The sequence below is a fragment of the Triticum aestivum genome, chromosome 7A, assembly GCF_018294505.1.
Source record: "Triticum aestivum cultivar Chinese Spring chromosome 7A, IWGSC CS RefSeq v2.1, whole genome shotgun sequence".
In the NCBI taxonomy this organism is placed as follows: Eukaryota; Viridiplantae; Streptophyta; class Magnoliopsida; order Poales; family Poaceae; genus Triticum; species Triticum aestivum.
In genome coordinates this window covers 24,425,325-24,450,386 of record NC_057812.1, presented here as the reverse complement: position 1 = coordinate 24,450,386, position 25,062 = coordinate 24,425,325, and the positions used below count along the sequence as shown (strand labels likewise).

The window sequence follows — 25,062 nt, the reverse complement described above, 5'->3', positions numbered from 1 at the left end:
ATGTTCACCGATATTGACCAGACCGTCTCACGTGATGATCGGACACGGCTTAGTCAACTCGGATCATGTTATACTTAGATGACTGGAGGGATGTCTATCTAAGTGGGAGTTCATTGAATAATTTGATGAACTTTATTATCATGAACTTAGTCTAAAATATTTACAATATGTCGTGTAGATCAAATGGCCAACGTAGTCCTCAACTTCAACGCGTTCCTAGAGAAAACCAAGCTGAAAGACGATGGCAGCAACTACACGAACTGGGTCCGGAACCTGAGGATCATCCTCATAGATGCCAAGAAAGATTATGTCCTACAAGCACCGCTAGGTGAAGCTCCCGTCCCACAGAACCAAGACGTTATGAACGCTTGGCAGACACGTGTTGATGACTACTCCCTCGTTCAGTGCGGCATGCTTTACAGTTTAGAGCCGGGGCTCCAAAAGCGTTTTGAGAGACACGGAGCATATGAGATGTTCGAAGAGCTGAAAATGGTTTTCCAAGCTCATGCCCGGATCGAGAGATATGAAGTCTCCGACAAATTCTTCAGCTGTAAGATGGAGGAAAATAGTTCTGTCAGTGAGCACATACTCACTATGTCTGGGTTACATAACCGCTTGACTCAGCTGGGAGTTAATCTCCCGGATGACGCGGTCATTGACAGAATCCTCCAGTCGCTTCCACCAAGCTACAAGAGCTTTGTGATGAACTTCAATATGCAGGGGATGCAAAAGACCATTCCTGAGGTATTTGCAATGCTGAAATCAGCAGAGGTAGAAGTCAAGAAGGAACATCAAGTGTTGATGATCAATAAAACCACTAAGTTCAAGAAGGGCAAGGGTAAAAAGAACTTCAAGAAGGACGGCAAGGGAGTTGCCGCGCCCGGTAAGCAAGCTGCTGGGAAGAAGCCAAAGAATGGACCCAAGCCCGAGACTGAGTGCTTTTATTGCAAGGGAAGCGGTCACTGGAAGCGGAATTGCCCCAAATACTTAGCAGACAAGAAGGCCGGCAAAACAAAAGGTATATGTGATATACATGTAATTGATGTGTACCTTACCAGTGTTCGTAGTAGCTCCTGGGTATTTGATACCGGTGCAGTTGCTCACATTTGTAACTCAAAGCAGGGGCTGCGGAATAAGCGGAGACTGGCAAAGGACGAGGTGACGATGCACGTCGGGATTGGTTCCAAGGTCAATGTGATCGCCGTCGGCACGCTACCTCTACATTTACCCTCGGGATTAGTTTTAAACCTTAATAATTGTTATTTAGTACCAGCTTTAAGCATGAACATTGTATCAGGATCTCGTTTAATTCGAGATGGCTACTCATTTAAATCCGAGAATAATGGTTGTTCTATTTATATGAGAGATATGTTTTATGGTCATGCTCCTATGGTGAATGGTTTATTCTTAATGAATCTCGAGCGTAATGCTACACATGTTCATAGTGTGAATATCAAAAGATGTAAAGTTGATAATGATAGTCCCACATATTTGTGGCACTGCCGCCTTGGTCACATAGGTGTCAAACGCATGAAGAAGCTCCATGCAGATGGACTTTTAGAGTCTCTTGATTATGAATCATTTGACACGTGTGAACCATGCCTTATGGGAAAAATGACCAAGACTCCGTTCTCAGGAACAATGGAGCGAGCAACCAACTTATTGGAAATCATACATACTGATGTGTGCGGTCCAATGAGTGTTGACGCTCGCGGTGGCTATCGTTATGTTCTCACCCTCACTGATGACTTGAGTAGATATGGGTATATCTACTTAATGAAACACAAGTCTGAAACCTTTGAAAAGTTCAAGGAATTTCAGAGTGAGGTTGAGAATCAACGTGACAGGAAAATCAAGTTTCTACGATCAGATCGTGGGGGAGAATACTTGAGTCACGAATTTGGCACACACTTAAGAAAATGTGGAATAGTTTCACAACTCACGCCACCTGGAACACCTCAGCGTAATGGTGTGTCCGAACGTCGTAATCGCACTCTATTAGATATGGTACGATCTATGATGTCTCTTACCGATTTACCGCTATCTTTTTGGGGCTATGCTTTAGAGACTGCCGCATTCACTTTAAATAAGGCTCCGTCGAATTCCGTTGAGACGACACCGTATGAATTATGGTTTGGGAAGAAACCTAAGCTGTCGTTTCTAAAAGTTTGGGGATGCGATGCTTATGTCAAGAAACTTCAACCTGAAAAGCTCGAACCCAAGTCGGAAAAATGCGTCTTCATAGGATACCCTAAAGAAACTATTGGGTATACCTTCTACCTCAGATCCGAAGGCAAGATCTTTGTTGCCAAGAATGGATCCTTTCTAGAGAAAGAGTTTCTCTCGAAAGAAGTAAGTGGGAGGAAAGTAGAACTTGATGAAGTATTACCTCTTGAACCGGAAAATGACGCAACTCAAGAAAATGTTCCTGAGGTGCCTGCACCGACTAGAGAGGAAGTTAATGATAATGATCAAGATACTTCTGATCAAGCTTCTACTGAAATTCGAAGGTCCACAAGGACACGTTTCGCACCAGAGTGGTACGGCAACCCTGTCTTGGAAATCATGTTGTTAGACAACGGTGAACCTTCGAACTATGAAGAAGCGATGGCGGGCCCGGATTCCGACAAATGGCTAGAAGCCATGAAATCCGAGATAGGATCCATGTATGAAAACGAAGTATGGACTTTGACTAACTTGCCCATTGAACGGCGAGCCACAGAAAATAAATGGATCTTTAAGAAGAAGATAGACACGGATGGTAATGTGACCATCTATAAAGCTCGGCTTGTTGCTAAGGGTTATCGACAAGTTCAAGGGGTTGACTACGATGAGACTTTCTCACCGGTAGCGAAGCTAAAGTCGGTCCGAATCATGTTAGCAATTGCCGCATTCTACGATTATGAGATATGGCAAATGGACGTCAAAACGGCATTCCTTAATGGTTTCCTTAAGGAAGAATTGTATATGATGCAGCCGGAAGGTTTTGTCAATCCTAAGAATGCTGACAAGGTGTGCAAGCTCCAACGCTCAATTTATGGGCTGGTGCAAGCATCTCGGAGTTGGAACATTCGCTTTGATGAGATGATCAAAGCGTTTGGGTTTACGCAGACTTATGGAGAAGCCTGCGTTTACAAGAAAGTGAGTGGGAGCTCTGTAGCATTTCTCATACTATATGTAGATGACATACTTTTGATGGGAAATGATATAGAACTCTTGGACAACATTAAGGCCTACTTTAATAAGAGTTTTTCAATGAAGGACCTTGGAGAAGCTGCTTATATATTAGGCATCAAGATCTATAGAGATAGATCAAGACGTCTCATAGGTCTTTCACAAAGCACATACCTTGATAAGATATTGAAGAAGTTCAATATGGATCAATCTAAGAAGGGGTTCTTGCCTGTGTTACAAGGTATGCAATTGAGCTCAGCTCAATGTCCGACCACGGCAGAAGATATAGAAGAGATGAGTGTCATCCCCTATGCCTCAGCCATAGGTTCTATTATGTATGCCATGCTGTGTACCAGACCTGATGTAAACCTTGCCGTAAGTTTGGTAGGAAGGTACCAAAGTAATCCCGGCAAGGAACACTGGACAACGGTCAAGAATATCCTGAAGTACCTGAAAAGGACTAAGGAAATGTTTCTCGTTTATGGAGGTGACGAAGAGCTCGTCGTAAAGGGTTACATCGACGCTAGCTTCGACACAGATCTGGATGACTCTAAGTCACAAACCGGATACGTGTATATTTTGAATGGTGGGGCAGTAAGCTGGTGCAGTTGCAAGCAGAGCGTCGTAGCGGGATCTACATGTGAAGCGGAGTACATGGCAGCCTGGGAGGCAGCACATGAAGCAATTTGGGTGAAGGAGTTCATCACCGACCTAGGAGTCATACCCAATGCGTTGGGGCCAATCAAACTCTTTTGTGACAACACTGGAGCTATTGCACTTGCCAAGGAGCCCAGGTTTCAAAAGAAGACAAGGCACATCAAGCGTCGCTTCAACTCCATTCGTGAAAATGTTCAAGATGGAGACATAGATATTTGTAAAGTACATACGGACCTGAATCTAGCAGATCCGTTGACTAAACCTCTCCCTAGAGCAAAACATGATCAACACCAGAATTCCATGGGTGTTCGATTCATCACAATGTAACTAGATTATTGACTCTAGTGCAAGTGGGAGACTGTTGGAAATATGCCCTAGAGGCAATAATAAAAGCATTATTATTATATTTCCTTGTTCATGATAATTGTCTTTATTCATGCTATAATTGTGTTATCCGGAAATCGTAATACATGTGTGAATAATAGACACCAACATGTCCCTAGTGAGCCTCTAGTTGACTAGCTCGTTGATCAACAGATAGTCATGGTTTCCTGACTATGGACATTGGATGTCATTGATAACGAGATCACATCATTAGGAGAATTATGTGATGGACAAGACCCAATCATAAACATAGCACTAGATCGTATAGTTCGTTTGATAGAGTTTTCCAATGTCAAGTATCTTTTCCTTAGACCATGAGATCGTGTAACTGCCGGATACCGTAGGAGTGCTTTGGGTATACCAAACGTCACAACATAACTGGGTGACTATAAAGGTAGACTACGGGTATCTCCGAAAGTGTCTGTTGGGTTGACACGGATCAAGACTGGGATTTGTCACTCCGTATGACGGAGAGGTATCACTGGGCCCACTCGATAATGCATCATCATTATGAGCTCAAAGTGACTAAGTGTCTGGTCACGGGATCATGCATTACGGTACGAGTAAAGTGACTTGCCGGTAACGAGAATGAACGAGGTATTGGGATACCGACGATCGAATCTCGGGCAAGTAACATATCGATTGACAAAGGGAATTGCATACGGGGTTGCTTGAATCCTCGACATCGTGGTTCATCTGATGAGATCATCATGGAGCATGTGGGAGCCAACATGGGTATCCAGATCCCACTGTTGGTTATTGACCGGGTAGTCGTCTCGGTCATGTCTGCCTGTCTCCCGAACACGTAGGGTCTACACACTTAAGGTTCGGTGACGCTAGGGTTGTAGGGATATGTATATGCAGTAACCTGAATGTTGTTCAGAGTCCTGGATGAGATCCCGGACGTCACGAGGAGTTCCGAAATGGTCCGGAGGTAAAGAATTATATATAAGAAGTGCTGTTTCGGCCATCGGGACAAGTTTCGGGGTCACCGGTATTGTACCGGGACCACCGGAAGGGTCCCGGGGGCCCACCGGGTGGGGCCACCTGCCCCGGGGGCCACATGGGCTGTAGGGGGTGCGCCTTGGCCTACATGGGCCAAGGGCACCAGCCCCAAGAGGCCCATGCGCCTAGGGTTCCAAAAGGGGAAGAGTCCCACAAGTGGAAGGCACCCCCTAGGTGCCTTGGGGGGGGAGGGAAACCTCCCTTGGCCGCCGCCCCCTAGGAGATTGGATCTCCTAGGCCGGCGCCCCCCCCCCTTGGCCCTCCTATATATAGTGGGGGAAGGAGGGCTTTTTGATCCACGCCTTTGGTTGCCTCCTTCTCCCTCTCCAACACCTCCTCCTCCTCCATAGTGCTTAGCGAAGCCCTGCCGGAGTACTGCAGCTCCATCACCACCACGCCGTCGTGCTGCTGCTGGAGCCATCTTCCTCAACCTCTCCTCTCCCCTTGCTGGATCAAGAAGAAGGAGACGTTATGCTGACCGTACGTGTGTTGAACGCGGAGGTGCCGTCCGTTCGGTGCTAGGATCTCCGGTGATCTGGATCACGTCGTGTTCGACTACATCATCCCTGTTCTTTGAACGCTTCCGCTCGCGATCTACAAAGGTATGTAGATGCATTCGATCACTCGTTGCTAGATGAACTCATAGATGGATCTTGGTGAAACCGTAGGAAATTTTTTGTTTTCTGCAACGTTCCCCAACAGTCTGGGTTCGAGAGGTGGGGGACGATGGCGGCAGACGAGAGAGGGGATGGATCGGAGGCCGGGAACGGCTAGGTCGTGCGGGCAGCGGGTCGTCTGGCCCGGAAGGGGCAGTGCGGGCGGGGTTGCCACACACCGGACGTGCGGGCCGTGCTTTTGTGCGCACGGACGTGGTCGTGCGGGCCGGTTTCCGTCCATGCCACACGAGGCGTGCGGGCGGGTTCCCGTCCATGCCACACGTGTGGCAGTTATTCAGACCCCAAAGCTAAGGTTCTTTTTGCAAAACTGCAATTGCACTGCACCCGCGCCAACAATTTTGGGACGGAGGGACTCGTATATGGAGCTTACAAGTAGGGGTGGAAACGGATCGGATGCGGATCGGATAGTGCTCTTACCATTTCCATTTTCATATTTTTAAAATGAGAATCCGAATACGAATGTTATCGGATACGGATGCGGCTCGGATATTATTCGAATACGGATACGTATCGGATATTTTCTTGATTCGAAACGAATACGAATAATATCAACATATTGCTTAAGTAAATTAGTCGATAGCTATGTGACCTAAAATAATCAACTTGTGACATACAATAAGTCAATGATAAATAGGTTTATGAATAAATACTATTGTAATGCATAATAATTTATAAGTTTAATCATATAAAGAGTAAAATTTGACCACTTATTTGGCTTTTATGTTGGATAATTGGAATATTGGGCCTAGAATTTTAAAAATCACCTCCCATAATCTTATTCGGATACGGATATATCCACTTCCATATCCATATTTGTTTCAAAATCTCCTACCATATTTTATTTTTTATTTGTGTAATAAATTCGGATACGGATAATTTCCATTTTCATTTTGGTTCGGATGCGGATGTTTCGAATACGAATAAGCATTTTCTCGAATACGAATATCGGATATTTCGGATTATCCGGTACGACTTTCCACCCCTACTTACAAGCCTCTTCACATGGCGCATTCTGTATCTTCTGCAACTACTAGTTGCGTCTGGACTCTGGAGGCCACTACGAAGTCCAATCCTTGCCACTTAAGAGCATCTCCAGCCGTTTGACTCCCCAGCGCATCCGGCGAACGCCTTTTTGACGTTTGCACCAACGGTTTTTTCGCCCTGGGGGCGATCGAGTTTCCAGCCATGCCCCCAGGTTTCGGCCCCTAGACGCACAAAAATTCAAACTTGTCTTTCCCGCTGCTAAAAAAAGCCACAGGTTCAGCGATTATCATCCCACAAGTCGGCGACCATCATCCCACAAGCTGGCGACCATCATGCCACAGGTCGGCCATCAAAACATAACCAAAAGTTCGGTGATCAAAAGGAAGGAATCGTAGACATGGAACACATCAAACGGCAGGCTCCTCTACCGTGGGACTGGTCGGGTGACCGTCGGCGTGGCTTCAATGCTCGGGCTCGGCATCTGGGTGGGTGTGGCTTCAGTACTCGGGCTCGGCGTCGGCATCGGCATCGTCGAGGGCGTAGGGGTGGTGGTCGCGTCGGTCCGGGCATCTGGTTCAAGATGAGGTCGCGCTTCGCTAGGTACCACGCCTTCACCTGCTCGTCCATCGTCGACGTGTCTGCCACCATCAAGAACGCCAAGTCGGTGTTCCTATTCTTCGCGGCGACGTTCGTCCTGAGAAGGTCGAGCTTGACGTCCTGCTTCGTCATCAACACCGACCACTTCGCGTCGGACTTCTCCTCCCTCTTGGCAGTGATGTTCTTGGCGTCGGCGATGCACTGCCCGATCGATGATTGCAGCCGTTCGGTAGATGGTGTCGCATTGAAGCCGGAGGGGGCGGCACGCGGCAGCGCGCCATGCGTGAAGGTGATCTTGGGGTTGAAGCCGCCATGCGCGTCGCCGTCGGAGTAGCTAGGCGAGGGCGCGTACCCCCATAGTGGCGGAGAGAAGTTGGCCGGCGAAGCGACGCTCTGCTGGCTCCCCCACGCGGCTTGTGGGTAGTGGCCGGGCGGAAGGTTCATCATCCCTGCGCGAGACACCTCTCCCTGCTCTGCCGCCGCTGCGTCCCTGGCCTTCTTCATGATGAGCATGTTCCGTTGGTCGGCGGTGACCGCCTCCGTCCCGGCGATCTACGTCGGCCTTCCACTCGGCGTTTGACATGCTGGGGGGCCTTGCCATCGGCTTCCTCTGCCTTGGCTGGACGGCGCCATCAGTGGCTAGGCGAGGGGCCGCATATTTCTTCGGCGGCATTGCGGGCGGATCTGGGGAAGAATGGAGGGAACAGCGGGGGGAGAAGGGAGGGACAAGGGGGAAATGGAGGGAAAGGGAAAGAAAACGGCGGGAAATCGGCCGGTGTCGCCGACGGCGCGGGCCCAGATGCCTTTTCGCTTCAGCCGGCACCCCTCGGCGCGCTGGGTTTGGCTTGGGTTCGTCGGCTGTTTTTTCGGTCCAAACCGGTGATAAACAATGATCTGGGAGCATGACTGTGCCGATTTTTCGCCACCGACGCTAAAAAAGACGCCCAGGGAAGCCTGTTGGAGGTACGAGTGGAGATCCTCTAACTCTTGATTCGATTCGTAGCACTTCAGATGCCAGCGTGCCCATACTCCAAATACAGATACAGTGTCATTTTCTGGTCACTTCCCTTCTTCCTCCAAGCCTGGCTCGTACGTGGTCGCCAGCACGCCCTTCAGAAGCTGGTGACCAATCGAAGCACAATCTCGAGCAACCAGTGTCTTTGCTCCTAGTATGCCACACGCCGCACCGTTTGGTTACAGTCTTGATCCTGTGGGGAGATTCGTGCAGGCATTGTGGTTTTGGAACATTGCAACCATGATTGGGATTCCAGCAGATGACCTGTAGATTTCTCTACTACAATAGTACACCAATTTTCAAACTTTGGATAGCCACCCGCAGTGACGCAGAATCGTTTGCTAGCCATTGATTTCTTCCATGGGTTGAATCGCCACCGTTTATCAAAGTTGAACCATACTGATCCAACGGTTATAGTCAGTGGGATTAGCTCCCACGGCTAGGCGCCAAAACGAGGCTGGGAGGATCTTTCTAGAGCTTCGCGTGAGCAGCTAGCCTCATATTGTGAACTGCTCTTGTTAATACTCCAGTACAGACCAGAAGCATCTAAACAAGTGTGCATGTAGAGGCTAGCAGCCTATATTAGCAATTTGCTCCTCACATGAATACTGTTGAATGCATGTAGGGAAATATTATTTTTTCTCAAAAGAATTAGTACACAGTAGAAAAAAGGTGTACGCATGGCAATATTGTTGTTCGCTGAGTGAAATATTCAAAATATCATTATAAATTTTAGATTTATACTTTACTTTATTTTTCTTAACGGGACACTAAGTTACTTAAAACGCTGTGCGGTCGACAACACACAGATGAGATAGAGTTTATGAAAAAACGCCGACATGAAGGTGTGAAAAGATGAAAATTATAACATCAAATTAATTTTACCTATATTATAATTTTGAATTTGAAAAACTAAAAGATTTCACAAACACGCCCTTATCATTTCTTTTGGAATAAAACTATTTGCTTTTTCTAATGCACTCTTCATATATAAATTCATTGTAGTACTCTGACTTTTATGAGATAGGATATTTACTTTTAGTCTAACGTGCAAAGCACGTACAAATTACTAGTACACGATAGTACACGAAGAGGCAGACTAGATTGCATCTATCTATATACTCCTTTATTCATATTACTTGTCTATGTATATAGACACGTTTTAATATCTAAATACATACATATTTAGAGAAATTTAAGACAAGTAATAATATGGATCGGAGGGAGTAGTAAAAAAAGAAGTGAGGAAGTGTTGTGCGTATATTACTTCCTCCTTTCCAAATTACAGTGTATGATTTTTCAGAAATGTTAGCTGGAGACCGTCAGCCAGGAAGCCAACTCCAACGACCCCTTTTCCTGCCGTACGACGCGCCGCGGTGCTAGCTTTATCTGTTATTTTGAAGTTAATTTTGTTTATTTTCGTTTTTCCATTGTTGAAACCAAAAATTCCCGAATTTTTAAATTGATTTTTTACCCTCACATGTGTGTTTTTTTATTATGATCATGGCATTTTAATAACTAAAACATGGAATTTTTTCTTACTTAGAGGATGGCGATTTTATTATCAAGAGCATTGTAATTTAATAATTAATAACATGGCATATTTTATAAAGACGATGGCATTTTTAATTATAAGAGGATGGAATTTATTATAAAGAGTATGATATTTTTTTATTGTAAGAGGATTGCATTTTTAGTATTGGAAGATGCCATTTCTTTATGAAGACATTTTTTATAAATCGGCCATGCATGATTTTTATATGATGTCATTTTTCCTTTTTTTGTGTACCACTTGTTATACATAAAATACTTTTGAGATGTGGTAGTTTTTTGTTTGTCATTTCTTCCCTTTTCTATGTAAATGGGCTGCAAGGCTTGGCAAAAGACCTGACTTGGGCTGGTCTGGTTCGTCTGGCTAATCGATCGCTGGCGTGAGTCCATGAGACGGCTCGGGAGGTGACAGTGAGCCCAGATCGGACGATCGATGCGGAGGTGTCCCTCCGAGTCGGGTTAGTGCTTGATCTGACTCCATCACCGAGTCGTGGTTTACTACTCTATCAGCTGCGCTCGATGGATACATATATGTGTGTACCCACTTCCCCTTGAAAGCCAGAAATCCATCGATTCCGGCGCGGGGCGTTGCAGAGAAATCAGAAGACCGCTCCTCTCCTCTCCTCTTGTTTGGATCGAAAGAGAAGAGAAGAGAAGAGAGAAGAGATGGAGCAGGCTATGCTGGCTAGGGTATTGGCCGTTACTAGCGTTGGTTTGTCGTGGGCAGTAGTGTGGAGCCTCTTGTCGCAACAGCTCAAGCCCTTCTCCACGCCCGCCATCCTCAGGACCTTGGACGCCGCCGCCTCCGATCCAGTCATCGGCCGCGACGACGACATCGACCGCGTCATCTGCATCCTCTGCCGCCGCTCCAAGAACTGCGCCGCCCTCGTCGGCCCTGCCGGCGTCGGCAAGACGGCCATCGTCGAGGGCCTCGCTCGGCGCATCGCTGCTGGGACGGTCCCCGAAGCCCTCGCCGGGGCCCACGTGGCCGAGCTCGACGTCGGGGCCATGGTTGCGGGGACCCACTGGCGCGGCATGTTCGAGCAGCGCTTGAAGGATGCCATCAAGAAGGCCGAGGATTCCGCCGGCAAGCTCATCCTCTTCATGGATGAGATGCACATGATTGTCGGTGCCGGCGATCAGCGTGGCGGCACCGGCGACGCTGCCAACATCCTCAAGCCCGCGTTGGCCCGTGGCCGCATCCGTTGCATAGGCGCCACCACAACCGAAGAGTACCGCAAATACATCCAGAGGGATGCCGCGCTCGAGCGGCGCTTCCAAAGGGTTGACGTCGACGAGCCGACCGTCCAGGCAACCGTTGCCATCCTGCAGGGGCTGAAGCAGCGGTACCAAGACTACCATGGACTAATAATCAGCGACGACGCTTTGGTTGCTGCTGCGCAGCTCGCCGGCCGTTATATTACAGGTACGTTCATGATAAGATTTGTGCATTTTGTAGGTTTACTTTTGTAGGTTTTTGCAGCATCTTGAATAAATTGTCGATTTTGTTGTTTTCAGGTCGCCAATTTCCTGATAAAGCAATTGATCTGATGGACGAGGCATGCACTTCTGTGAAGTTGCATCAACCAAAACAAATTAGAGATAAGAAAACTAGCACTATAAATGCAGTGGAGGAGATAACCGTTGGTCCATGTCATATTGCACAGGTAAATTCACATTTCCTTGCTAATAATAGAATCTTTATGAGTAGTCTCCATTTGTTTTATTTTTTGATCATGCCATGTTCTTTCGTTATATGAAGGTTGTGAGCCGATGGACTAAAATTCCGATCACTACACTTGGCCGAGAGGAAGAAAAGTTCAGCCACCTAGTAGACAGATTGCATGAGAGAGTCGTTGGACAGCATGAAGCTGTTAATTTGGTTGTGCAAGAAGTGCTACGTTCGAGGGTCGGCTTTGATCAATCTAGCCAACCAATCGGTTCTTTTCTATTTTTGGGGCCGACTGGTGTTGGGAAGACAGAGCTTGCGAAAGCACTTGCCGAGAAGCTGTTTGACAATGAGAAGATGTTGGTCCGCTTTGACATGTCTGGATATGCTGACAGTGGATCTGTATCGCGTCTCATTGGAGGACCTCGAAGGTGTAACTTGTACACTCTTTGCACATGTATTTCTTTCCCAAACTTCCTTCTCATGTCTCACATTTCCATTTGACTTTCTGAAGCTATGAAGAAGATGGACAGCTTACTGATAAAGTAAGGAGCCAACCATATAGCGTTGTTCTTTTTGACGAGGCGGATAAGGCGCATCCCTCGATATTCAAGGTTCTCATTCAACTCCTCGATGATGGCATGTTGATTGATGGAAAAGGACGGAGCGTATATTTCAAGAATACTATCATCATCATGAGCTCAAATCTAGGAGCAGAGAACCTGTCAGCTGGAATGGCCGAAGAAAACATGGAAACTGCACGGGATCTTCTTATGGAAAAGGTATGTGTATCCCAGACTGTCACTTGTAAAGTCAAGTTGGGCACTCTGCTGATCGACATATTTACCTGATCTTGCCAGGTTGAGAAACGGTTTAAGCCTGAATTCATCAACAAACTGAGTGAGACTGTGATATTTGAGCCGCTTTCACATGAGGAACTGAGGGAGATTGTGAAAATCCAGATGAAGAGTGTTGTTGCCATGGCAGCTAACAAGGGCATCTCTCTGTTTGCATCAGATGCTGCCTTGGACGTCATTTGGTCAGAGTCGCACGACACGGTAAGTACATGTTATTTTCATCACCAAACCAAATCACACTACTTATCTGCGTAGTCTTTTGTATGTATGTCCCGCTTACGATGCATATACATGGACTGTATATTGCAGGTGTATGGCGCAAGGCCTATTAAGAGGTGGATGAAGAAGAACGTGACGAGAGTTCTCGTGGACATGCTTGTCAATGGAGAAGCATGCCAAGGATCGACCGTCTTCATAGATGCCGCCGATGATAGGAAGGGGCTGAAATACCACGTACTGAAGTAGCAGGAGGTGGCAGATCTACCAGTAGAGGCCAGCTATGATTTTTTGCCGTGTGCATAGGCATATATAGCGAATATGTATGTTGTTAGTGATTAGTCACCAAGCACTTGTTGTTCGTACTGTATATTCACTATCTGTAGCAAAATGGCCTGTAAAACTTCAGGTTTGTGAGAAAATGTTTGTTGCTTGGTGAGATTTATACTTCCTTGATCGAACGATGTGCCCACAGATGAAAACCTCTAATGACTGACTGCTACTGAGTTGAAACCTTGTAATGAAAACTAAGCCCTGGCTTGAGCTGACTCTGTCATTTTCCCCCAAGCATGCATCCCACACGTATTCCCGTTGACTCTCCGCTGCCGCCGAAAGGGAATATAAACGACTTTTTGCTGGCCGCTGCTCCCGGTCTTGAGTCTTGACACTTGAATCCAAAACCCCGCCCTTCTCTCTGGCGGGGGAGGTTCAGAACTGACCAGCGCGTGCACATTCATGTCTGGCTGCAGGCACCAGTACCCGCCTTGATCCCCCACTATCTCGTTTGCCCGTGTGGGCTGTTCTCTCCTCTCCCTCTCCCTGTGTCAAACAACTCTTGCTGTATATCTGGGGTCTGGCTATATGCCAGGTGACTGAAAATATGCATTCCTACCGCCTCCGATTCCCAAATGGGACTGGCTAAATGTGAGGTTACTAAAAATGCAATTTGGGTCGGTCGAACTCTTATGAGCCGTCAAATGCAAGATGAATGGCCATGGGCATCTTGAACCTCCGAAAACCGTTCATTATTCATCTTCTATTGAGGTCGATCGTATTTCTATATATATCTAGGGTCCGACATACTTTCTGGACACGTCTGTTCTCGTGTTCTATGTTTAACATGTACGAATGGCCCACCGACTCACCGGGCAGCGCCCGGAGCTGAGTGAAGTGATCGACTCTTGGGTGACTCAGGGGTAGGTAGGGTCCCGTTGCCGCCACCACCCCTCCGTGAAGCTGGCGTCAGCCGGCAGGGATCTCAGTGCTCCATCCACACCCGGAGGTCTATGGTTCCTACGTTGGGCGGCAGGCAAAGTCCGTAGGGGGTTGCTGATCAGCGTGCTCAGTCGTGCGGGCGGCGGGTCTCGCTTGTGGAGTCCGGCTGTCGCGCGGTGCTCTTACTGCTTCAGATATGGAGGTTCGAGTCCCGTCTTCCACGTTGCCCCTCTCTAGCCGTGTCTTTGGCTTGTGACTCGTTTCCCGGCTCTCACGATGGTGATGGTGGTCAACTTGGGGCCTGTGGGAAACCTTGCCGGTCCGGCTGGCCCGATGGCGGTGACGCCCAAGGGCATAGCTTTCCTCCGTGGGGGCGTAGCCAAGGTCATCAGCTCTCCACACCTGCCCGGTGAAAGCCCTCAATCCTCTTCGGATTTGGTGGTGGTGGCGCCTTGCGCGTCATGACCTTCCTGGAGGCGTCGTCAAGGGTGAAGGGGTTCGTATGGGAGTTTTGCAGGTGAGGGCAAAGCTTTGCTAGCGTTTCGAGCTTGTGCGGTGTGCTGTGGATGGTGGGCTCCGACATATCTTCATGTTGGTGCTCTCTGGTAGCGGTGGGCGTCACTCGGTCCAGGCGGTGTGGCGTGTCGATACTGATGGAAGGGGATAGGGTTCCCCTTCCCAACCGCAGTGAGGTGACGAAACTCAGAGACACCTGGGTCTTCATAGCGGTGATGCTCTGTTTCCCTTGCCTCTTCATCTCTACTCAGTTCCCTGATGCCTCATGCATCTTCGCCGTCTGATTCCATGAAGCTTTCCTTCTTCAACTAGGTGGGTGTGGACCGTGGCGGTGCTGCGGGCATAGAATATCCCAAATCGAGGTGGTCTCCTATGTTCACCTTACGATGCCAGCGCACCATCCTTCTAGCTCTTGGGTGAGTTTCTTAGAATCCCGACAGTGCAGTGCCAACGAGCCATGGCTAGGGGATAGGGTCCCTATCTGGTGATAGAGAAGGAAGATGTTGTGTTCCCTTCCTCCCTAGGTGTCCCTGGAGCTAGGTACGTCCATCTTGGACGGTCGGCTATGTGCCGCTTTGCTGTTCCATTCTTGATTTCTATGATCCTAGTGTGGAGTACTCGGGCTCTAGCAAGTTGTAATCATATTTACACTTCACTAGTTGCTTGTGGAGGATGTAGTTCGTGTTTATTTTTCAGCGTTCCTCATTGTACCACTTTGGTTGTTGTAATTCGGGTCGCTTGTTGTAATTCTTGATCTGTTGATGGCTTTGTTAATTTAGAGTAGTGATTTTCGCGAGCCTTTCATTCTGGAAAAAAGGTGAGTGAAGTGACCAAAAGCTCGACCAAGCAGCGCACAACAGCCTCGTCTCAATTGTGGCCAATAGAAACAAATCTCCCCTCTCCCCTCAAAAAAAAAAAGAGAAACAAATCTCCCCTCAACTCTCAAACCGGTTATTTAAACCCCTAAAATCTGGAAAACAGGATAAAATTGCCGCTAGAGTGGTTTTGGACAAAATTTGAGGTGGTTTGTTTAAGTGTGTTGAGTGGTCATGATGACGTGGCACTGCACACCGATTCCGTAAAATAAAATCCCCAATTTACCGGCGCCCCCCGTCGCAATCGCCGCCGACCGTCACGAACGCCACCGGCCACCTCGCTGCGCCACCCCGCCTTCGCCCGAGATCCGCCCCTCACGTCCGACGACGTCGCGGCTACCACCGGCCGGCCCGGCAGCCGCCGTGAGTAGCACAGCCGCCGCGCGTCCCTCCGGAAGGTCCTGTCAAGGCGATGATGGGTTTGGGGGCGGAACTTCTGGTGCCTCAAGGACGCCATCGCCGCGCAGGTGCGGCACACCTGCGAGCTGCTGGGCGAGAAGAACGCCAACACGAGCTTTGGGCTCACCAAGGGGGAGGTGTCGCGGCTTTGCGCCATCGACCAGAGCCTCCGTCGGCAGCGCGAGCCCCACTCCCACTGGCCGCCGTCGAGCCGTACCACGTCGATGCCCCGGCTCGCCGTGCCTGTCTGTTGCCGCATGCCGCCGCGAGCAGCACCACGCCGCTGACGCGTCCCCGGCCGCATGCGGTCTTGTGCATGCGGATGGTTGTCTTCCTTTTCTGTATAAACAAAGACAGTGAATGAGCACTGCATCTGCCTTGCCGTATTCTTGTTCTTGCTACCATGGATTCAGCTCCATGGTTCGCTTCGTTCTAATAAATCAGGATTTTAATTATGATGTACTGCTGGCTTGTTTCATTGTTTGTGTGTGTGCTTCAGTCACTCGCTGCGCCGCTCTCTTCTTAATTAGCAGCAACAGACCCTTTTTTAGTCCACACTCGTCAGCATTCAGTTCATAAGAGCGTCTGAATTTCCTTCACGCTCTGTCTTTTACTGCTTGCTCCTTGTTGTCTTCGTTTCTCTTGCATTTGTCATCCATGCTCCCGGAACCGGGCACGGAGATCGTCGACATCTCCAACGATGAGTAGCTAGGTGATCGACATAGTATGCAGGTTATTTTGTTTGCATGTCCTTGTATGAGATGTCCGAATGTAACTACTGAAATTTGAGACGTGTTCGATCACTGCTCACGGACGCGGGCATGAGGGTCCGAATTTGCCAAATCCGGCTGTAGACAGGGATGGGGTGATGGGCAAGGACAGGGAATAACTCTGTCTGAAGTTGCGAAACATGATATCTGAAAACGACAGTTGTGAAAGCAAGCAAATGATTGGCAATTAATAATAACAGAAAACAACAGTTTGGAAGCTAGCAAATGATTGATTATTAAAGATTGATAGTTATACCCCCGGTACAAGAGACCCCAAAAATGGTACACTACCACTACAAGAAATATTTTAACTAGTGGCCTTCTGTCAGTGACCCTTAAAGAATTGGTCATAGATCTATGACCATTTCAAACCAATTGGTCAAAAGCTGTTCGGGGGGCTCCAAACCCTAAACTATAACGACTATTTTAATTAGAAAGGTCGTAATTTTCTTACACGAAATGGTCATAAAGTAGATAGCACTGGTCTGCTGCCTTATTTCTAGCTGATCATGACCAATATAGATGGTCATAACCTTGTAAATTGTGGTGGGTTGCTATGACTAGGCGTCACCTCATCAGTTTTGCCTATGTGTCATGTCCATGTGGCAATTTTTGCCCTAGGTTGTGAAGCAACCTATATTTCTGTCATTCCCAAAATTCCCAAAAAAATCTCATAAATTTTTTGGGTCATATATTTGTCAAATATGTAAAAAAATCTTCCTTGCCTAGTTCAAAAATATTCATTTTCCTATTCTGTTCAGAACAACAGTTTGTGAAGGAAGTACCACTTTGGCATGTCCAAATAGTATCCATTTTATACAGTGATTTCCTATGCCCAAATAACCATACTCCACCAAATGCCAGCTCAATCCATTCATTATTTTGAGCCTAGCTTCAACATTTGTATTTATGTCCAGTGTGGTACTTTGCAAAGCAAGTACCACTAGGCTCCTCCTTTTGAGCTAAAAATTTGTGAAGACGGTTTTCTTAGTAACTGATCATCCTCAGCCAAAACTCACGCCCATTAGCCATGTACATTTCCGATACCGTTAATCAAACACTTGGCTGCTAATTCATGTTTGAGCATCGATCGGTCTCCTCATGAGAATCCTATGTTGTAATTTTCTTCCTAGCACCTACCTGGAGAGTGCCCAACCCACTAGACATGACTAGGCCGCCCAGAACACATGGCAACGCCATAGCCACGCGGTGACGTCGCGGCGGGCATGCGAGTTTGCGCGCTCTACAGTTGGCGCCCTCGGCCACCGCCCAAACCTCGACGTATCGCCACGAAACCATGTATTTATGGTTAATTAGGTACTTATGTAACTAGAAATGATTTTTGGAAAAAATAAATAGCAAACTATGAGGTAACCGCAGTTCAAATTTGACCCGCTTCCAACTGAATCAGCGGGAATTTGTCTTTTTCACCAGAGGTGGATCAAAACTTTTTACACCCAACCATTTTGTCAATTGTGCATTAAATATGTCCTAGTATTTTATAAAATTGATTTGGTCCAATTTTGCAACAATTATTTGGGAGATCCTTCACAAAAAACCTCCTTTTGGCCACTCGAAAAATGGAAATTGGTTTTTTCGTCCAAAGAAAATGAAAACTTACTTAGGCAACATTTTTTGCCATTCCAATATGCACCCTTGTGCATAATATGAGATCATTTGAACAAACTATGCAATGAATGTGACCATAAGATTGATCATTTGGCTTGAAAGCCATGAATCTTCACACTTGATAGCTCGTTTCTGAGAACACTTTTTTAAAATAATTGTCGTATTACAAGTTTGTTATTTTTCCTGGAAACTTGGCCACATATAATGACACAATGCGAAGGTTTCCCAATTTTTTTTTGAATTTTTTATGCCCGTTTCAAAATGCGGTCAAAACGGCGGGAATGAACGTTCCTAGCTAGTGGTTGAATCTTGGAATTCTTTTGGTGTTTCTATAATTAAATAGATACTTATGTACCAAGAAATGATTTTTGGAAAAAATAAATAGCAAACTACAAGGCAGCTACAATTCAAATTTGACCCGCTGCCACCTGAATCGGCGGGAATTTGTCATTTTCACCAGAGGTGGATCAAAACTTTTTACACCCAACCATTTGGTCAATTGCTCATTAAATATGTCCTAGTATTTTAGAAAAATTGATTTGGTCCAATTTTGCAACAATTATTTGGAAGGTCCTTCACAAAAAAACCTCCTTTTGGCCACTCGAAAAATGGAAAATGGTTTTTCCGTGCGAAGAAAATGAAAACTTCCTTAGGCAATATTGTTTGACATTCCAATATGCACCCTTGTGCACAATATGAGATTATTTGAACAAACTATGCCATGAATGTGGCCATAAGATTGATCATTTGGCTTGAAAGCCATGAATCTTCACACTTGATGGCTCGTTTCTGAGAACACTGTTTTAAAATAATTTTCGTATTACAAGTTTGTTATTTTTCCTGGTAACTTGGCCACATATAATGACACAATGCGAAGGTTTCCCAATTTTTTGATTTTTTTTTGAATTTTTTATGTCCGTTTCAAAACGCGGTCAAAACGGCGGGAATGACCGTTCCTAGCTAGTGGTTGAATCTTGGAATTTTTTGGGGGTTTCTATGATTAAATAGATACTTATGTACCTAGAAATGATTTTTGGAAAAAATAAAGAGCAAACTACAAGGTAGCTACAGTTCAAATTTGACCCGCTTCCAACTGAATCAGCGGGAATTTGTCTTTTTCACGAGAGGTGGATCAAAACTTTTTACACCCAACCATTTAGTCAATTATGCATTAAATATGTCCTAGTATTTTAGAAAAATGATTTGGTCCAATTTTGCAACAATTATTTGGTAGGTCCTTCACAAAAAACCTCCTTTTTGGCACTCGAAAAATGGAAAATGGTTTTTCCGTTCAAAGAAAATAAAAACTTCCTTAGGCAATATTGTTTGCCATTCCAATATGCACCCTTGTGCACAATATGAGATCATTTGAACAAACTATGCCATGAATGTGGCCATAAGATTGATCATTTGGCTTGAAAGCCATTGATCTCCACACGTGATAGCTCGTTTTTGAGAACACTTTTTAAAAATAATTTCCGTATTACAAGTTTGTTATTTTTCCTGGGAACTTGGACACATATAATGACACAATGCAAAGGTTTTCCAAATTTTTGATTTTTTTTAAATTTTTTATGCCCGTTTCAAAATGCAGTCAAAACGGCAGGAATGACCGTTCCTAGCTAGTGGTTGAATCTTGGAATTTTTTTGGTGTTTCTCTGATTAAATAGATACTTATGTTCCTAGAAATGATTTTTGGAAAAAAATAAAGAGCAAACTACGAGGTAGCTACAGTTCAAATTTGACCCGCTTCCAGCTGAATCGGCGGGAATTTGTCTTTTTCACGAGAGGTGGATCAAAACTTTTTACACCCAACCATTTGGTCAATTGTGCATCAAATATGTCATAGTATTTTAGAAAATTGATTTAGTACAATTTTGCAACAAATATTTGATAGGTCCTTCACAAAAAAGCCTCTTTTCGGGCACTCAAAAAATGAAAAATGAATTTTCCGTGCAAAGAAAATGAAAACTTCCTTAGATAACATTGTTTGCCATTTCAAGATGCGCCATTGTGCATAATATGAGATCATTTCATTGAATTTTTCATGTGAAAAAGTAGAAGAAAAACAAAGAATGCCGAGGTAGATGCTTTTTTGAAACATAATTTGTCTTTTTAATAAGAGGTGGATCGAAAGCATTTTACATCTAAAGATTTGGTCAACTGTACATAAAATGCAGTCTTATAGTTTTGGAAAATGGAGTGGTGCTGTAAACATTTTTGGCACTCCGAAAATAGGAAATGACACCCCCCCTAAAAACTCATTTCTCATAACAATTTTTAAAAGATATTTGTCTTATTCCAATTACAAGTTTGTTAGTTTTCCTAAAAACTATGTCACATTTGGTGACACAATGAGAATGTTTCTTTTTGTATTTCTCATATCATAAAATTGTTTATATGATTCAAGCACTTTTTTTTGAAAAAATATGGTTTAACACCTTATTTTTAGTCAATTACGACCAATTTAGAAGGTCATAACGTGTACTGGATTCTGATTGGTCCATGGACATGTCATGCGGATTGTGCTCAAACACCGTCGGATGCTCTCGGATCGGACATCAGCCCTTTCTCCCTCACCCCGCTCCTCCTATTTGTCTCAAAAAAAGAAAAATAAAAAAGAAAACTCCTTAACCCTCTCATCCCACGAACCCTAGCGCTCCAGATCCACCTCACGCGCTCCCTCTCCCACATTGCCGCCGCCACCCCGCCGATTCAGATCCGACACCGCCGCCCGCGCCCGCGCACCACCACCCGCTCCTCCGCCCGTCCCGGAGGCCTCAGTCGGCGCCCTCCATCGCATGGCCGCCGCGCTCGTCCCGCCCTCGGCGCCGCACCTCCACCGCCATCTCTGCTGGCTCCTCGCCGATGCCTCCGCCCCTTCCTCGTCCAGCGCGCCTCTGCTCAGGCTCACATCGGGCTCCTCATCGTCCTCCTCGACCTCCTCCTCCCGCCCGCGCTCCTCTCCAACTTCCTCCCCGCCGGCGTCCACCACGCCTCCGCGCACAACCTCCTCGACCAGGCCAAGGGCTTCCACTTCCGCTCCTCCCTCGTCGACCTCCCCGCCATCTCCGCCGCCCGCTCCCTCCTCATCCTCTGTAAAACACCCCGCCCGCTCCCTCCTCCCCTCCATGTTAAGCGCGTGCGGTCAATTTCCTGATCTCGAATCGCCATCTGATTTCCTTCCTGGTTACTAATCGATCGTTGTTTTTTCGTGTGTGCAGGCGCGTACACGGCATGCGGGGGCGGTGCGGCCTACCTGTGGGCAGCGGCGGCCTGTAGCATCGGCTCCCTCTTCTACGTCCTCGCCAAGGCCGTCGCGGTATTTGGCGTGGCCGCCGACGGCGCCGCCGGCCTCGAGCTGCATGGCAAGGGCCAGCTCCTCGCCTTGGCCTACCGGGCCAGCAGCCGGGAGAAGCGCCGACTGCACGTCGTCTACAAGATCAACATCGAAGTAGTAAGTCCCTGCCCCTCGTCCCTCCATGCCCATCTTCGTTCGCATTAACCACCATGGCCATGGGCAGTTTTTCAGCAGCAGTCAGTGTCACACACGCCAAACCCAAAATCAATTTCGCGTTATAATAGCAGGTAACATTTAGATTTGGGACAATGATTCTACCCTGTAAAACGATTCAATGCCGCTAGTCTCAGGGGTTTGAATTGGCCTTAGCACGTACGAATGGAAGTGATGCATACATACAAGTTATAAGTTGTCCTTTACATATACCTTACCCACACACAATGTTCAGTTGCAGCCTGCAAGAATGCTATTCATTTTCTAGTATGAGTGTACATTCTCCCTTAGGTCTGGTGTTAGTTTCGTCCTTCCCTATGTGTGTTCTCTCCTAATGCTACAAGTTTCCACGCAGGCGACCTCCATGGACTACATCGACGATGAAGACAATGACGAGGGGCCTGTAACAAGAATGAGAGCCCTCTTGTTCACAGGGGCGTTGACCCGTGACGCGGTCTTTGCCGCGGAGTTCCAGAGTTCAAGGACCGAATCGTCGACGCCGTCAGTGACAAGCAGGTTCGACATCTTTCTCGGTTCTTTCCCCTGCATTCCTTTGGTAGCAGCACTAGTAGTATATGTAATTTGTGCAGATGCAATTGAAGTGAATTAACTCGGTCCGCTGTAGTTTCATTCAGTTTGGAATTTTTTTGAAATGTGACCGACTTGGATTGGATGGTAGATGGTTTAGTTCATGTGAAGCATCCCTCTTACAGTATCCGTGTGTTCTTCTTGTTCCACAGGAGGCTGTGGCGGTGACCACCTAGGTGCAAGAGGAGATTCTCCGCAAAATGGGGATTGATAGCAGTAACAGTGTAGTGCTGTACAGGTTATGTTAGTTAGTCACAGTTTTGTCTGTTCATGAAAAATTAAGGTAATGTGGTGCACCTATGACTGCTACTCTCCAGTACTTTTAGCTCGGACCACATGAAACTAACAATATTGGTAGTGTCTGTCTTACTACAATAGCAGCCGACACTCGCTGATGTGAGATCCCTTAGTAGTGGAGCTATGATTTTAACCCTGTAGCTATAAGTGGTGACTAATCAGGAGGAGTACCTGTCCTAGTCCTACTTCATTGTAGGACTTCATATGATTATTAGTTATTTTTTAACCAATGCTAGTCCTAGCATGTGTAGTCTGTGTGGTGATGTTCTTTAGGTTGCAGTAAGCAAGGACATGATTAGAACATATTAGTATGACATTTGATCTTAGCTTATTGATCCTAGCTATAAATCCATATATTTTGCAATAATATTTTTGTTTGATTTGCTCATATTATTTGCAATCTACAGTAGTAGTGGTACTTTGATTTCACTGCAATCTATAGTAGTGGTTTTTTTTCTTGTAAAGCTTCTTTGCCATGTATGTGATTGCTCTTCTGGATTCATGGGAACTGAATCTCGAGTGCATGCTAGAGCCTAGAGCTGCAGGAGGTTCAGTTACATGCTCTTTAATTTTTTTTCCGTCAATACTATGTTATTTTTTTTAAACAAAAGGGGCTCGAGCCACCTTTATATTTCAAAACAGGCCGTAGCTTGAGTAACATACAAACATGAGGTTTGTGGGGTGCACTTTAGTGCAAAGCCACAAGGTAAACCTGATAGAAAAGGAGTTGCTCAGACAGAAGAAGAAGAAGAGGAGAACCGACAACCAAAAACCAAAAAAGGCTACATAACTGTGTTTTCTTTAAATTTAACTACAGAAGCATTGCTTTTATTCTCAGGTTTTGTTTTTCTTTCATGTTTCCTATCCAACATAAAATCTGTGTTACTGGTTGTAGTCATCGCTTCTAAAGTCAACGCTGCCTTTTCTGCCACAGGTTTACTGGTTTTTCTATTTTCATTCCTATGGCCTGTATTTTTGTAGCGAGCTTCTTTTATGCTTGGTTACCAGACTTATCAATTAGCATGCCTATTTCTCTGCATTGTATAGCCTTTATTATATTATAACTGTAAAGAATGCTGTTTAAGGATAATCTGCCAATTCTTCTGTAGTGGATATAAAATAATTAGGCATTTCTAAATTGTCTTGAATTTCCCAGAACTGAAAAATGGACTGATCTACTTGCTGCCCGTGCTACTAAACATAAAACTGAAAAACCTTTTACTGCCATTTTGTAGGTACTTTCCATAATGAACTTGGTTTCTGTTCACACACATGTACTGCTACATTATCCTATACATGTTGTCTGAATTATGTGAGAGGATACTGCCATTTTGTTGGTACTTTCCATATTGAATTCATTGTAGCAAACATCAGCAGGTTTTAGATGTAGCACTCTTTACTTTTGTCGCTGGTTTACATTTGTCAATCCTAGGAATTGATTAGTGCCTTCTGTTTTGACTCTAGATTTGAATAGTGCCCAGGTAGTGTTCATTAGTAGGTTAAAAGGACGTTCAGCTTATTTATTAAATCATGATGTACAAAAGGTTTAGCTACGTGGGGCTCCCAAGTCTGCAACTATAGTAGAAATAAGGCCATGGAGCAAGAGTTCTGTTGGGCATCCTTTGCATTTCTCTTGCCATGTTCCATGCTTCACAACATGTGGGTAAACATATCAGTACACACGCACACTGCAGTTTGTAAATGTCATTTAATAGGGGATGCATTAGGGTACTTTATTTCCATTATAAACTAATAATAATTAAGAGCTTAGTAAGGTAACAATAATCTAGCATATATAGTAGAATATTAGATGTGCTTGTATAAATAGAATGCAGAGTTTAGAAATGAACTGAAATCTGAGAGCAGGAAGTGGTAGGCTTAATTTCATTTAGAAAAATAGGTGTACTGCAGCACCATATATTAAGGTAATTCCTCATCTAATGGAGGGGAAGATAGTCAAGTTAGCGACCCAGTTTTCATTCTGTGGGCTTTGGTTTCTTCAATGCTATGTTATGGTAGTCCATCCTGTATGTTTCCAGGTTTTCTAACTATATGCAAAACATTCTGTAGGCTCGGTGAGGGATGCTCCACCAGCATCCTGCTGCTTGGCGGTGGACGACAAGGACTTCCTCGCGCACGAGGTGTCTTCTAAGATCTACGGCGACAAGGTAATCTCACTCTCTTCAACCCTGGTTGTTTTGTGTGTGCGGTTGCTGCAGATGGTGGTCTATGTGGATCTTGTTATAGTGAGAGTGTTATGCTGGTGCTGGCTTGAAAGAAGGGCAGAAATGCTCAACAATCTATTTCCTGCAGCATTTAGCTATTTACATTATGAAATATGTGGACAGTAGCACTAGTAGAAAACAAGGCTATGGTCCAGGCCGGCTCAGTCCATTAGTCCCGGTTCAGTCTAGAACCGGGACCAATGTGGGCATTGGTCCCGGTTCGTGAGCCCAGGGGGCCGGCCGGGCCA

General features: G+C 45.9%; 1 protein-coding gene across 1 annotated transcript; it reads left to right on the top strand.

Annotated features, from left to right (window-relative positions):
• Positions 1 to 10,621: 10,621 nt before the first annotated feature.
• Positions 10,622 to 13,189, top strand: LOC123151607 (chaperone protein ClpB1). The gene is made up of 6 exons (XM_044571291.1): positions 10,622 to 11,470; positions 11,563 to 11,711; positions 11,807 to 12,144; positions 12,228 to 12,495; positions 12,574 to 12,771; positions 12,880 to 13,189. Exons 1-6 carry the CDS (start codon positions 10,711 to 10,713, stop codon positions 13,033 to 13,035), a joined length of 1,869 nt encoding a protein of 622 aa, XP_044427226.1. The 5' UTR covers positions 10,622 to 10,710; the 3' UTR covers positions 13,036 to 13,189.
• Positions 13,190 to 25,062: the final 11,873 nt, after the last annotated feature.